Source organism: Numenius arquata, chromosome 17 (assembly GCF_964106895.1).
Source record: "Numenius arquata chromosome 17, bNumArq3.hap1.1, whole genome shotgun sequence".
Classification (NCBI taxonomy): Eukaryota; Metazoa; Chordata; class Aves; order Charadriiformes; family Scolopacidae; genus Numenius; species Numenius arquata.
Window position 1 is genome coordinate 3755925 of NC_133592.1, and position 14610 is coordinate 3770534.

Below are 14610 nucleotides of genomic sequence, written 5' to 3' on the forward strand. Positions count from 1 at the left end.
GGCGACGCCCTCCGCACTTCCGCTTCCGGGTCGCCGCCGCGGGTTGCCCCGGGGAGGGGGGGCCTCCGTCGGCCACCGGCCGACGGAGGCCCCCCCTCCCCGGGGCAACCCGCGGCGGCGGCTCGGAAGCACGGATCGCCCAGCCCCGGTTGCGGGAAGGCCCGTCCCGCTCGGGGGAGGACACGGAGCCGCGTCCCGGTGTCGTGTCGTCGTCCCCCCCCCTCCCGCCGTGTCCGGGAGGCACCCGCCCCGCTCCCCGCCCCGCGTTTCGCCACTCCCGCCTCCCACCCCCACCCCCCCGCCCCGGGCAAGGCTCCAGAGCTCGTTTGCATTTGGTTCACCGCAGCCTGACTTCCCAGAACTGCTCCGCTCCTGTTTATTCCCTTGACTGGCAGAGGCGGCAGCTCCTCCAGGGCAAAATTATAGAAAAAAAAAAAAAAAAAAAACACCCAACTATTTTAAAATAAAACTCGACAAAAAGTCGGGTTTGGTTTGGAGGGCAAAAAATGACGAGTTGCCCGACGGAAAGGCAGAGAAACCCAGGTGGGGAATGGAGGGGGGGGGGGGTGCCCCCCTTGGCTCTGCCGGTGGGACGGGCACGATGCTCTCCTGGGGCACCGGCACGGCGGCCACCGGACCGGGGCCACCAGGGCAAAGGGACAAGGAAATCCCTTGGGGACAGAGCCCCGCCGGCGGCACCCGTCCAGGGGAAGGAGGGCCCTGGCTCCTGGGCCTCGCAGCGGCTCCCCACCGGCCCGCCGTGACTCCGCAGACGGGCGCCTCGGCCCCTGCCCTCGGCCGCAACCGCACGGAGCATCCCAGGGCTCCCGGAGCCAGCGCCATCCCTCAGCCGCCGGCCACAGCCACCATCGCCGCCACCGTCCCTCGTGGGGCACGGCCGCCTGGGAGCAGTGGCCATGTGGCTGCTGACTGGGCCAGCTCCTGGGAGCCCCCCCGGCACAGCCCCGGGGAGGATTCACCCCTTATTGTCCCCAGATGTGTAGATTGAGGGGGTGGGGGGTGGGGGGTGTCTTCCCCTGGGGACTGCAGCCAAGGCCGGTGGCGGCCGGGCACGTTGGATTTGAAATAAAGGCCAGTGACACGGGGACGCTGGATCCGCTGCCCCACGGCATGGCGGCAGCCCCTCTCCGGCGTACCCCGGCCCCAAACTGCCTCGGCAGGATGAGCCTCTGCCCGGAGGGGTCCGGGTGCCCCCAGCAGAGGTGGGGGGGGTTCGGCTGTGCCCTCCTGGGGCACCCCCGGGTCCCCGGCTATCGCCCTCCCCGCGGGCAGGACTCCCACCCCGGGGGGGGGGGGGGGTGTCCCACGTCCCGGAGGGGGATTGGGGGGGGGAGGGAGGGAGCGCTACGGCCGTTCTGGCCGGGGGGGTCCCCGGGGCTGCCCTCGCCCCCGCGCCCCATCTCGGGGCCACCCACCCGGGCGGGCCGGAGCCGGCTCTCCCAGCGGGGAGGGGGGTGGGGGGGGGGAGTGGGGAGGGGGGTGGGGGTGGGCCGAGGCCGGGACTCTCCTCTTCTTAGAAGGAAAGATCGCGGAGGGGAGCGGGAGGGGGTGGCCGCGCTGCCCGGAATGGGCCGGCGGAGGCTGGCGGCGCGCCGAGGCGGGCCGGGCCGGGCGGGGCGGCGGGAGGGCGCCGGCAGCGTTACAAGAAGCCGCGCAGTTCCAGGAACCCGAGGGCGGGCTCAGCGCCCGCTATAAGAGGCCTCCCCGGGCCGCCCTGGCAGCTCCGCCGCCCTCCGCCGCCGACAAACCGGCCACGCCGCCGCCGCCGCCACCGAGACCGGCACCCGCGCCCCAGGTACGGAGCTGCCCGCGGCGCGGCGGGACGGGACCGGGGACAGGGAGGGGGAGGCGGGAGCGGTGGCGTCCCGCGGGGAGGGATGGCCGGCACCGGGGATGCCGGTGTCCTCCAGGAGCGGGTAGCCCGGGACTGGGGGTGCCGGTCCCCCCCCCGGGAGGGAGATAAACCGGGAGCCAGTGCCCCGCGGCGAGAGGAGAGCCGGAGACCGGGGATGCCGGCGCTCCCTAGGGAGCGGGATAGCCGGGGATGCCGGTGCCCCGCCGGGGCTACAGCCGGGGTCGGGGGATGCCGATGCCCCGCGGGGGGGGGGGGGGGAGGGCGATAGCCCGGGACCGGGGATGCCGGTGTCCCAGGAGGGCAGCAGCCAAGGACGGGGGAGCCCGGTGCCCTGGGGAAGGGAGAGCCGGGTACCGGGGATGCCGTGGCTCACCGCCGTCTCTGCCGCAGGTGATGGTGTAGCAGCCGCTGCTCCCGGCAGCAGCACCCCGAGCGCGCAAAGCTGGCTCCCTGCGCCATGGTCACCCACAGCAAGTTCCCCGCCGCCGGGATGAGCCGCCCCCTCGACACCAGCCTGCGCCTCAAGACGTTCAGCTCCAAGAGCGAGTACCAGCTGGTGGTGAACACCGTGCGCAAGCTGCAGGAGAGCGGCTTCTACTGGAGCACGGTGACGGGCGGCGAGGCCAACCTGCTGCTGAGCACCGAGCCGGCCGGCACCTTCCTCATCAGGGACAGCTCGGACCAGCGACACTTCTTCACCCTCAGCGTCAAGACGGAGTCAGGCACCAAGAACCTGCGCATCCAGTGCGAGGGCGGCAGCTTCTCCCTGCAGAGCGACCCTCGCAGCAGCCAGCCCGTGCCCCGCTTCGACTGCGTGCTCAAGCTGGTACATCACTACATGCCGCCCGCCCCCTGCGCCGTCCCCGAGCAGCCGGGGGGGGCCCTGCATCCCAAGCGCACCTACTACATCTACTCGGGCGGTGAGAAGATCCCCCTGGTGCTGAGCCGCCCGCTCTCCTCCAGCGTCTCCACCCTGCAGCACCTTTGCCGCAAGACCGTCAATGGGCACCTGGACTCCTATGAGAAGATGACTCAGCTGCCGGCTCCCATTAAGGAGTTCCTGGACCAGTACGATGCCCCCCTCTAAGGGGCCGGCGGAGCGAGGTCACACGCTACAAGCACAAGAGCAGGGGACAGGCACAACGCCCCACCGGCGTGGGGACTCACAGGGCACGCCGAGCCTCTCCCTCTGGGAAGGAGAGGAGTGGGACTGGGGCGAGCCACAGTGGGCCCGGAGCTGTGGACAGCACAGCCTGGTGCCCCTTGTGCTGGGGGACCCCCCGAGGAAGCGTGACACCCCCTCTCCATGGGGAAGGAGGCTGCTCCGGTTGGATGGTGGATGTTACAGTCTGCCCAAGGAGAGCAGCCGGGGAGAGCCCCTCAGCAAAGCCCCCATGGGGCTCAGGCAGCCAGGACGGCACCTGTGGCACAGGGGGACGTCCCCCTCGACAGCCACATCCCCACCACCATGGCAGGACCACAACGGGGGCATCCTGGCGTGAACCCCCTTCTGCCACCAGAGAACGGAAAGCACTGGAGTCCAGCGAGTGCCTGATCGCTTTTCCTCAGTTTTAAGGGGAAAGTGTTTTTTGCCCGTACTGTACCTTACCTCTTGCTGCCTCCTTGTGGGTGGAAGCTCCTTTCACACCAGGCCCCAGACTTGGAGGTCGCTGCCTTTTTCCCCTCGTTGCCATTTTCCGGGGGACTAAGCCTTAATATTCTCCCTGCCCCATGGTCTGGGTTACTGCACATCGTTTGGTGACACTGCGCGTTAATGGTCCCGGTGACGTCCCGCAATGCCAGAGAGGAAACAGCATGTCCCGACGCTGCTGAGAGTCCCACGCAACCGCGTCTGCAAGGAGCCCCTGGGGACCCGGTGCTGCCGCTGGACCGTTACTCCCGAGTGTCGCACCCCACTTCTGCCCGGCCACTCCCCGCAGACCCCGGACACACTGCGCCGGGGGCACCGATTCCCACAGGAACGTGGTGGGAGCATCCCCTGGAGCATGTCATCCTGTAAGCGCTTTTCTGTGTCCGCCTGGAGAAGCGGTTGGGTTTTTCTGGCTTTTTTTTTTTATGTTGTTTTTATTTTATTTTTTTTTTTTTTTAACCAAAGGGATGTTTACAGGCCAACGTGAATCACTGTCTTTTATAAAGATTCCATCTTCACCTCCAGCCTCGAGGGCTGAGCAAAACCATGCTTGAAAATTCAACCAAAACAAAACTCAGATGAAACTTTGCACATATTTATATTTATATTCAGAAAGGAAACGTTTCCATAATTTATAATAAAGAGCACTATTTTTTAATGAAAAAGCCCAAATCTGCTTTGTTTCCTCCCCTGCACCCCCAAGGCCACTCGGGCCCCCCAAGTGTGACGCATGTCCCTCCCCGGCTGCTGTGATGCCGGGATGGTGTTTACAACACCACGTAAGCACCGGCTTCCTGGAGCCGCGCTTGGTGCCGGGGTGATCCCGCCGTGGTGACTCACTGCCCGGCGTGCGTAAGTGCTGCCCCAACGCTCAGGTATGTCTGAGCCCCGCAACGTCGTTCCACCGGCCAGGCCGAGCCACGAGGCGCTGCGGGACAGGACTTGCCCCCGGCTTTGGGCTCATGGTGTGGCTGCAGATTGTCCCTGGACTGCGGGACACGGAGGAGACAAGTTGGTGGCCAAGGCTGGCCCGTGGCACAGCCCCAAGCGCAGCCCCACTCCGCGGCAAGTCCCTCCTGCCTCCCAGCTTGTCCCCAACCAGGCTTTAGGAGGGGAATGTGGAGGCAGCGCGTGATGGGGTGAACCCCAGCCCGGCCCAGAGCAGATGCCCCAGGAAAGGTACAAGGGGAGGAGGAAGAGGAGGAGAGGATTTCCCCCGGGGGTCTCCCAGCAGCGCCTGGCCCCTGCTCTTACCTCCCATGGTGGCACCAGCTGTGAGGGTGTGAACCAGGCACAGGAATAATCCCACAGCTCCGGCCAGAGGGGAGCACGATGCCCAGCTGGAAACCTGTGTCCGGGGGGCATGAGGAACCCCCCCGCAGCCCTGCAGAGCCCCCAGCAGCAAGGAGCAGGCTGTGCCTGGGCGCCCTGTGCTTTACAGCCCTGCACCACGGGCATCGTGCCGGGCATCCTGCACCGGGGAACCCCAGCCGCTGGGAAAAGGCTTCCCTTAGGAATCGCCCCGGAGCAGAGGGATGGAGCATGTGCCCGCTCAAGCCGCGGGCACGGCATGGTCCCAGTGACTATTTTGGTGCTGCTCTCCGGGTCGTGGCTCGTGGGCTGCCAGGAAGCGGTGCGGCCTGCCCGGGCACCCGCCGGAGCTATGCGAGGAATGTCCACGCGCAGGGGTGGCCGCCCGCCAGGCCCTGCCGAGGCACATCCCCGACGTCAGGGCTCCCGGCAGCACCGGTGGCTCCCAGCCCCGCGCCAGGGAATGGGGCGGGAGCAGCGCCATGGGGCACAGCAGCCCCCAGCTGGCCGGGAGCATCACCCCCACGATGCTCACAGCATCTGGGGAGGGACTTGGAGCCTCACAGCTCTGGGGCAGTACAAGGCACAGCAGAGGATGGGGAACTGGGGCTCTGGGGGGGCCTGAGCACCCCCAGACCCCGGCAGAGTGAGGGGAAGGTGCCCTCTGGGGAGGGCAGTCAGGCTCCCTGCAGTGACCATGCCCAGCACCCCCAGCCGGACCCCAGCCCCAGGGAACAGCCCCAGCTTTGCCGCTTCCCAGGAAGGTCCCAGGCGCCCGTGTCACCATTCGGGGGCCTCTTCCCTCCCGCTCGGGCCGTGGCAGTGCTGCAACCGGCGGCTGAGTCGAGAGTCCGGGAAGCTTGGCCAGCCCCACGGGTTTCTTGGAATAAACCCAACCTCGCGGCAGCGGTGACGCAGCGGCCGACGGGCAAATCCCTGCCGAAGGTTTCACAAACCTCTCGCCTTCTCCAGAAAAGCCGAGCGGACTTGGCCCCGAGTTTCGTAAGCGGCTGATCGAGCGTGTCATGGGCAACCAGTTCCCCTCTGCCCCGCAGCCAGGGCAGGCTGAGCTCATCCCCACGGAGGCTTCCTGGATGGGGAAGGCATTCTCGGCGGTGATTAGACCCTGTCCCTGCATGGTGGTGCCGGGAGCCGGATGGGAAACGGGGCACAAGCACAGGGGCCAGGAGTGGGGCTGGGACACCGTGGTCCTGTGGGTCCCCCCACCCCATATCTCCCGGGGCCGGGCACCAGCCAGGCACAGTGTGGCTGCCCACCGAGCCGGTGCCGAGCAGGGCACACCTCAGCCCCCCTCACCCTGAGGCCCCGGCTCCCATCTGCCTGGCCAGGAGCACTCGGGTGATCAGCTGGTGTCCCCAGAAAGAGACTCAGGGCAGCCTGAGGACCAGCCAGCAGCAAGCACAGAGGCAGCCACAGTGAGCCAAGCTGGGCAACCCCACAACCAAGGAGGGTGCCCGGTCTCCTCGCCGTGCTGCATCAGCCCTGGGATGGACCAGGCACCGGCACTGGCACCAGCACCCTGTCAGGCAGTGGCCCCAGCCCTGTCCTTCCCCGTGCTGGAGGCTGAAGCTGCCCACAGGCTTTCTTCTGTGCTGGGGCTGAGCCAGGACCAGCAGGGATGGGACAGGATGGGATGGGATGGGACAGGTTGTCCAGCAACTCTGCTCTGCCTGCTCTGAGCATGAACAACCCTGGGCTGGGCAAACCTGCAGCCCCCACACTGACCAGCCACTCCACCAGGCCAGTCTGTGGCACGGGGCTGTGAGACCAGCCATTCCCAGGTGGTGGGGAGCCTTCTGGCTCACACACCTCTCCAAGCAGCTTGGGAGCCACAGGCTGAGAACCAGCAGAACTCACTGCAGCTGTACACACAGGCTGTCCCCAGCGCCACTGCCTCCTCCACACTGTGATGGTGACCGTACGGAGCAGGGCGAGAGTGAGCAGGACCACACGAGCGCCCACCGAGGTGCTGGGGTGCAGGAGGGTGGTTGAGCAGGGACAGGCAGCTGCCTCCTTCCCCCGGAACCCCCCCGCTCTGTCCCAACCTGCCCCCCCTAGCAGGGCACCGGCCAGCTGCCGACGCTTCCCACCACGCCGGCAGCTCGTTACTGGCATGAGAAGGAAGTGTCTGCCGGGATGGCGAAGCCGAACCCTGCAGGGTCAGGGGGTGCAGGAAACCTGCTCTGGTGCATACCAGCATCTGCAGACCCAAAAACAGGAAACAACTGCAGCTTGTGATTGCCGCAGGCCGGCAGCCCCCGGCGGGGCAGGCAGCACCGCAACTGGGGGGGCTCAGCTGGGCATCGCGGCTCTGCTGTGTGTACCCCAGCCACATGGTGAAGCCCAGCAGGGCACAGCCAGAAGCCATCCCTGTGGAGCAGGACAGACCCACGGGGGCACCCCAGCCCCGCACTGGGACCCCCAGCCTGACTGCGCTGCTGGTGTGCGGAGAGCAGCCCCATCCTCTCGTGGGAGCAGCGGCTGTGCCAGGAGGGGACCTTCCCGCTTGGAGCCCTCTTGTCCCACCTGAGCCACACCGGCTCCATCCCGAGCTGCAGAACAGGCTGCGGTGCAGGCACTGAGAGAGCCCATGGCACCAGACCAGCTGTGGGGCCAGGCACGACCCACAGCCCACGGCAGGAGGGAGGTGGTGCCGCATGGGGCTCCTTAGGGGTGTCCCTCTGGGCTGGCTGGGTCATCACCCAAGGGGTTGGTCACTCTCCTGTCCTTGCACCCGGGACTCAGTGGTCACCCCGAGGAAGGTGGGCGCCGGGGGGGCAGAGGCAGGCAGGGATCTCGCCATGAACACCCCGACCTCGCGGCACACCCCTCGCGCACTTCCTCCTGCCTCGGCTCCACAGCGCCAGGACCTTCCCACATCCCCCGCCGCGTTTCCCAGTAGGATGCAGGAAAGGGGTGTGCAGCAGCCGGGGACTTACTGTAAATGGCACCACCTGCTCCTTACATGGCAATTCCTCTGTAGGCCAGGGCCACGGGGACAGTTGGGAACAGGGACTGTGACATCTGCTCCCCAGCAAGCTGCCAGGAAGCACGAGCTCCGGCTGTGCGGCACAGCCCCGGGGCTGGCATGGGAGCCACTGTTCCCACGGCATCCCCCCGTCTGCTCCTCTGCCCCGGGGAAGGCACACACAGCATGGCCCCGCAGTGCGGAATGAGATCCCTGGCCATGTCAGGGGCTCGGCCAGCGGTCACCCATCCCATCGCTGGCACAGAGGAGGCAGAGCCTCGGTGGCTGGGTTACGCACAGGGGCTGCCCCGAGCCCCTTCGCCATGCACCTGGCTTGGGGGAGAGCTGTGAGCAGGCGGGGAGCGCGGGGTGGCAGCGGGACCCCCGTGACCTGGCTAGGGTGTATTTCGGGATGCCGAGGAGCCCGGAGGCCTGTGTACGTCCCCATGGAAACCCCTCTCTGTTGCTGCTTCTCCGGCCAGATCCACAGTCAGCGCAGAGGGAGCCAGCAGCTGCGGATTCCTCACTCCTTCCATCAGCGGCTCTGGGGGCTGCGCTGCCCTGGCCCCCCTGCCCAGTGCCACATCCACCAGCTCACCGTTCCCCTCGCCCACCGGGAGCTGGGGGTCCTGCTGCCCCACCAGCCAGCACCATCCCGGGCTTTGAGAGATGCAGACCCTTCACCCACCCCACGGGACCCTGTGAGGAAGCAGCCCCTGCCCACTCCAGTGCCCACCCGGGGCTCGGTCCTGCACCCTGTGACCACCGGCCGCGGCACGGGGCAGAGCTCTCACTGCCCACGCGGGCACGGAGGTTCAGAGTGGAAACCCCCCCCCGCAGTGTGTTTCCACAGCCCAGGAGGAAGTTTTCATCCCGGCAGCGGCAGCTGGAGCCCGAAGAAAGTCTTGACATTTCAGAGGAAGGTTTCAAACAAAGCCGCGTTGCTGTGGCAATGGCAGCCGCAGGCCCCCCCCCCCCGCCCCATCCCGTGGCTGGGGACACGGCCAAGGCAGAGGGAGCAGCAGCCCAGCGCCGGCGGTGCTGGGGCTCTGGGGCAGGGGACGGTGGTGGGACACGTCCTGCAGCCCCAGCCCCTGTGCTGGGGATCGAGGGTCCCACTGCCACATGCCGCCTGCGCTGTCCCCAGGAGGGCCATGCCTAGGACGGCTGGGGGGGCCAGCACGTGGGCAGACCCCATCCTGCATCCTCCATGGGGCCATCCCCCTTCTGGTCCCCGGCTAGTGACCCCGGCCCAGCCCCACGCTGCTCTTGCCACCTGCATTGGCAGCAAGCGGTGAGGTGGCTGCCATCGGCCACAGTCATTGCTGGGCACGGGCACGCGATGGCACGTCACGGGAGGTCCCCGTGGGTGCTCCGGGTGCAGGCTGCCAGCTGCCTTGGGTGTGTTTGCCCAGCAGAGTGCGGAGTCCTCGGATGACCCTGGCAGAGCAGCCATGGGCAGGTGCCAAACCCCAGCCCCGGAGCATCCCTTGGCCTCACATCAGCCCTGGCCTCAGCCCCGGCACCGGAGCGGGCAACGGCAATGCCACACACATGGCCAGGGATGGGGGTCCCGCACGTGGGACTGTCCATCTGCGGGGCTGGCGCTGCTGCTCCCAGCCCGGCCCTGCCCACCTGCCCCCTCCCCACCAGCGCACAATGCTGAGGACCCAAAAGTGCCCCCCTGCCTAGTGGGCTGTGCCCGTCCCACGGGTCCCGTCGGCAGAGAGCAGGTCCAGCCTGAGCCCACAGGGCTGGAGGCAAGGGGTGGAGGCGGCGCCGCACTGGGCGAGAGCAGGGCATGCGGCTGGCAGAGGGCACAGCTGGAGCAGATGTTCCCTAGAAGGACCCAAGGGCCCCGTCTCAGCAGTTAACGAGTGGGAATGGGAGCACTTTACTGTAATTCCAGCAATTACATTGTTCATCCTTGGCAGCCGACACCAGTTGGTGTCCAGCGCCGTGGGATCACGATAAGCCACCTTGGCACGGAGACTTGGCAGCGTGCTGTGCCGCCGGGCAGCCGGCCAAGGCAGGGCAATAAAGGGCTGCAGAGCGAGGTGTGAGGTACGGTAAGGGCCCCCCCAGGAGTTCCTGTCACCGGTACAGCCCCGGCATGCAGGTGCTGGTCAGGAGGGACCCGGTGCCCCGGGGGTGCCAGCCGAGCCCGCAGGACTCCCTGTGGCTCTGAGAAGCTGAGCTGCTTCCCGGTGAGGGCCTGGCAGCCGCTCTGTGCCGTGGCAGCCCCGGTGCCCACGCAGCCTCACCAGGGCACTGAGTGGGAGCTGCCGGCAGCAGGATGCTCCAGCGGATGCATGGCAGGGAGGGCTTGGGGCAGCAAGGTGCTGGTGGGGTGGAGGAGAGCCCCCACACGCCGGGCGCAGAACAGGGCTCAGGGGCTCAGCAGAGGCTGCGCTCAAGGACCCATCACCCCAAGGGACCCCAGGGACTCGGCACCCTGCCCAGCCAGCACCTCCCCAGCCCCTGCTCGCCCACTGCTGCATCCAGCCAGGCTCTGCCTGGGCTCTCCTCCCCTGCATCGCTCCCCAGGCCTGGCTGCCCCATCCTCCGGGTGGTCCCCGCCGGTGCCCGGGAGCAGGGGACAGTTGGCACCCAAGGGACGGGAGCGTGAGCCCTGCTGAGTCATCACTTTGCTGTTCTCGTTTTTCCATGGTGCTGTTGTGCAGTTTGCTGGAAGCCAGCTAAGAGCCATGACTAATCTGTTCTCAAAACAAGCACAAAGAGAGCAGGGAGGTTTGTGCAAGCCCCGCGGGGAAGGGGGGGGGCTGAATCACAGCGCGGGACTGAGGGGGGGGGGCCAGCAGCCGGTAGCAGCTGGGAATGCCCGGCCACGGAGCAGCCTTGCGGGCAGCACCTGCGTGGGGTGGGCACAGCACAGGGCTGGGCAGGGTCCGCGGGGACCCCCACCTTCCCTCGCCATGAGGTGCAGCCGAGCCAGGCAGGGCTGGGGCGCAGGCAGCGCGCAGGCAGGGCAGGCAGGGTGGGCCATCGGCACTCGGAAACGCACGTGCAGTGGCCAAGGTCGGGGCTCCCATCATGGTCGTTTCTGCCCCGCAGGGAAGCCACCGGCCAGGGAGGCCAGGGAAGGAAGCGCGGGAGTTTGCTCTGGCCGGAATCGGGCATCCATTGATTTGCTGTTATTAAAACCAGAGCTGCTGTCGGGAACTCTGCAGCCTGGCTGCCCTCACGCACGCTTCCTGGAAAGGGCTGTCCCGCGTGCCCTCGCTGGCGGGGGGACGGTCCCCCCCAAAGCACCTGGCAGTGGCACCGGTTTGGGGTGGCAGCAAGGGCAGAAGAAGCCCCCACGGGGACGGGAGCCGGGGACTCAATTCCACACTTAGTGGCCACCTCTCCTGCCAGTGACTCTCAGCCCCCGCTGCCGCTGGCCCTCCTTGGCTCCCCCGGCACCCCCAGCGCTGCCCCCAGGGCTCGGGGTGGCCCCGGCACCCCACAGCAGGCGCTGGTGGCCACGAGGGCGCAGTGGCACCCGCTGCCCCTTTCCTCTGCTGGGCTGAAGAGGGTTTACCGGCGAGGCAAAGTCATCGCTTCCAGCGGGGGATGAATCACCCCTGTCAGGAATTCTGCCCGAGGGCTTTTCTGTAAGAGCGTGGAATTTCGACACGCAGAGGCTGCCGTGCCCTCCCGGCCGTGCGGGTCCCTCCTTGCACAACCTCCCGACGGGGTTCCTCTTCCCAGCCCTGCCCTCGCAGCTGCTGCCGAGGGGCGCAGGCACGGGCACCCCGGCACAGAGGGTCCCTGCCCACGGCGAGGAGCGGTGCCTCGGGAGCCACCAGAGCCAGCGAGGGGGCCAGGACAAGCCTGGGTTCCCAGCTTGGCGCAGATGCCCCTACCTGTAGTGTTGCACACCCCAGTGTACTGCACGGCTGCCCCAGCCGTAAGGGGGTCCCAGAGGAGCTGTGGGCTCCCGGTGCCACCCGTGCTCAGCCCCGCGTGGCTGCGGCTGCTGTCAGGATGTCACTGCGGCCGTCAGCTGCGGTCCAGAGCCCCCAGCTGCGCTGGCACCCACAGGCAGGTGCCGGCAGAGGGGAAGTGGCGGGTCCCAGCCGCATCGTCTCGGCAGCAGCACTGTCCCTCTGTTCCCATCATCCCACCCCCATCAGGGCTGGCAGCACCCCAGTGTGATGGGAGCGGAGCGGGGGACGCTGGCAGAGGCGTGTGGCTGTGGATGGAGGGGCAGCTCCTGGGGACACTTGCCCTCTGCCCCCATCACCATCCCAGTGCCACCCTGCTCGGGGCACTGCAGGGGGACACTGCTGAGCTGGGGGGACACCACCAGCCCAGGTTGTCCTGGCATGGTCTGCTGCAGCCCCAGGGCCAGGCTATGGCTGGTGGGGAGGCAGGGAGGGGGCCAGGGCTTTCCCAGAAGCCAGCGGTGACCCCACCAGAGCCCAGCCAGTCCGGGGCTGGGATGTCTCTCGGTTCCCACATGCTGCAGAAACTCTCTTTCAGAGTGAGAGCAAGGGGGTTTCGTGATAAGGGGGGAAGCACACTCAGAGCAGGAACCGAAACGTCACCTTTGAGACTGGCGGCTCCTCCCCAAGCCACCATCCCGGCGCAGCCTCACCACTCTCCCGGCAGCTCTGCAGTACGGGGGGCTGCTGGAGCAGGGGCTGCTCCTGCCCCACGCTCAGCCCAGGCCCCCAGAACCCAGCGTATGCTCTGGCTGTGGGCACAGCATGGCCCCGCTCCCTCCAGCATCCTGCTGAGGCTCCCCAGAGCCTCAGCCCCACCGATCCCCATGGCCAGGGGAGCTGAGCCCAGCCCCGCAGCCCCCTCCTTGGCTCAAAGCCTCTGCTGCCAAACCAGCCCGCTCCCCCTTGGGGGCTCTGCCTCAGGCTCTGTCGGCACGCCGGGGCGGGGGGACACGGTGATTGGCACACGGGAGAGATGAGGGGGCTCAGACCAACCCAGTGGCCAGAGGACACTGGCAGGAGCCCCCACGAGTGAAAGTGAGCCCCAGCCCCGGCTGCGGCCGTGGCAGCTGCACTGCGGCCAGCGCGGCGCGGGGGACAGGTCGCCCCGCTTCCCCAAACCATCCCGCAGGTGAGGAGAGCAAACAGCCGGGCCGCCATGGCTGTGGGAAACCAGAGATAACAGCTCCCACTTCCCGGCGCCTCCTCTCTCGGACACAGAGCTGCCCGGAGCAAAATCCGCAAGAGCCCATTCCCAGGAGGCCCTTCTTGATGTGAACGCCCCCCCGTGCCCTGCTCCGGCCATCCCAGCGAGGCTCCCAGCCAGGCATGGCCCTGCACGGCCAGTGTCCCCGGTGGGGAAGGGACAGCCGCCCCAGGCAGGGCAGCCCAGGGCTACGTGGGGCTGGCAGGACCCGCAACCTCCCTGCACCAGTGGCCACCGGGCAGCTTCAGTGCAACGGGCCCACGTGCAGCCCCTGCCACCACCACGGCACTGCTTCCCAGCAAGGGCCAGCCACCCTGCGGTAGCCACCAGCCACAGCTGCAGCGATGCTTCCCGGAGGGCTGGGTGATTTGCCTGCCCTGCTTTGCATGCCTGAGGCTGCCCCAGGGGGCAGGGGGATGCAGGAGGTGTGGGGGGCACAGCCTCAGCCCCCACCCCAAGGCAGGGCAGGCATGGGGCCAGAGCCACCCCCTCACCCCCCCATCGCACTGAGCACCCAGCGGCCTCCCCGGGTCTGGGGGAAGGGGGTGGGGGATGTGGGGAAGGATCAGGACGCGGCGGGACCTCGGCTGTGGGAAGCTGCTTTATTTTGCTTTCTGCCATTCCTGGAAACACACAGCTGGAGGGGCCGCTCCGACCTGCCTGCTGGGAAGCAGCCACGGCCCCCTCGGCCCCCACTCCTCTCCGCTTGCCAGGATGCTCCACGCCCAGGGGAGCTCCCATGGCCCCCACGGGGCTGTGGCTGCCAAGCCCAGCCTGCCCTGAATCCAACTGCCCCAAAACTGGGGGGGGGGGGGATGTTCACACCTCGGTGTCACAGAGCAACCCCAGCCCTGCAGGTTGGGAGGGCTGCAATTGGACCCCCCCTCCACCAGCAAGCCCCGGGGGCTGCGGTGCCACGCGGGGAGGGTGAGCAGCTCCGTCCCAGCCCCGAGCCGCCTGCGGGCTGCGGTCCCCACGCGCCGAGACCGAGCAGCTCCATCCCAGCAAGCCCCACGCATTAGCACCAGGTTGATTTATAGAAATCCGATGGCCGGGGCTGCCAGTGCCTCCTGCCAAACCTCATTAACGGCTGGCCTGGGAGCAAGGCAAACAGCTCGTGCAGCAACAAGGAAATCCTTGTTTAAGCATTTCTGGCCATGCAGGGCCCTTCCCCTCATGCCCAGGGGAGGAGGAGGAGGAGGAGGAGGAGGAGGTGCAGGCCACAAGCCCCAAGCTGGCACCAGCTTGGCAGCCAGGAGGAAAGAGACACAAGGGGACATAGTGGGGTCTGCACAGGGAAGGAGCCCCCAGGATGGGCTGTGAGCTGGGAGGGAGTTGGGAGCCACAGGGGCACAGTGGGGGGCAGAGGGCTCCCACACTGCAGCATCAGGGTCTGCCCTCCCTGCACCACCACAGCGGCACTAGTAACCCTTGGGGACATGGGGACACTGGGGTGCCAGCACTGGGTGACCGAGGGCTGGCTCAGAAGCTGACAGCTTCAGGCAGCCGAGGGGCTCCGTGGCTCACTCCATCTGCAGCATCCCTCTGCTGGGGCCACCAGCCAGCCCCCCTGTGCTGTGCCATGCCGTACCGTGGGGCAGAGCTCTGCCAGGGCTGGCCAAGGCT

The 14610-nt window shown here is 67.7% G+C and overlaps 1 protein-coding gene across 1 annotated transcript; it reads left to right on the forward strand.

Annotated features, from left to right (window-relative positions):
- Positions 1–2333: 2333 nt before the first annotated feature.
- SOCS3 (suppressor of cytokine signaling 3) lies at positions 2334–2963 on the forward strand. Its single transcript, XM_074160295.1, has one exon. The coding sequence runs from the start codon at positions 2334–2336 to the stop codon at positions 2961–2963; it is 630 nt and encodes a 209-aa protein (XP_074016396.1).
- The last annotated feature ends 11647 nt before the right edge of the window (positions 2964–14610 follow it).

Coding starts and splice junctions, on each gene's coding strand:
- SOCS3 (XM_074160295.1), top strand. CDS start 2,334: ATGGTCACCCACAGCAAGTTCCCCGCCGCCGGGATGAGCCGCCCCCTC.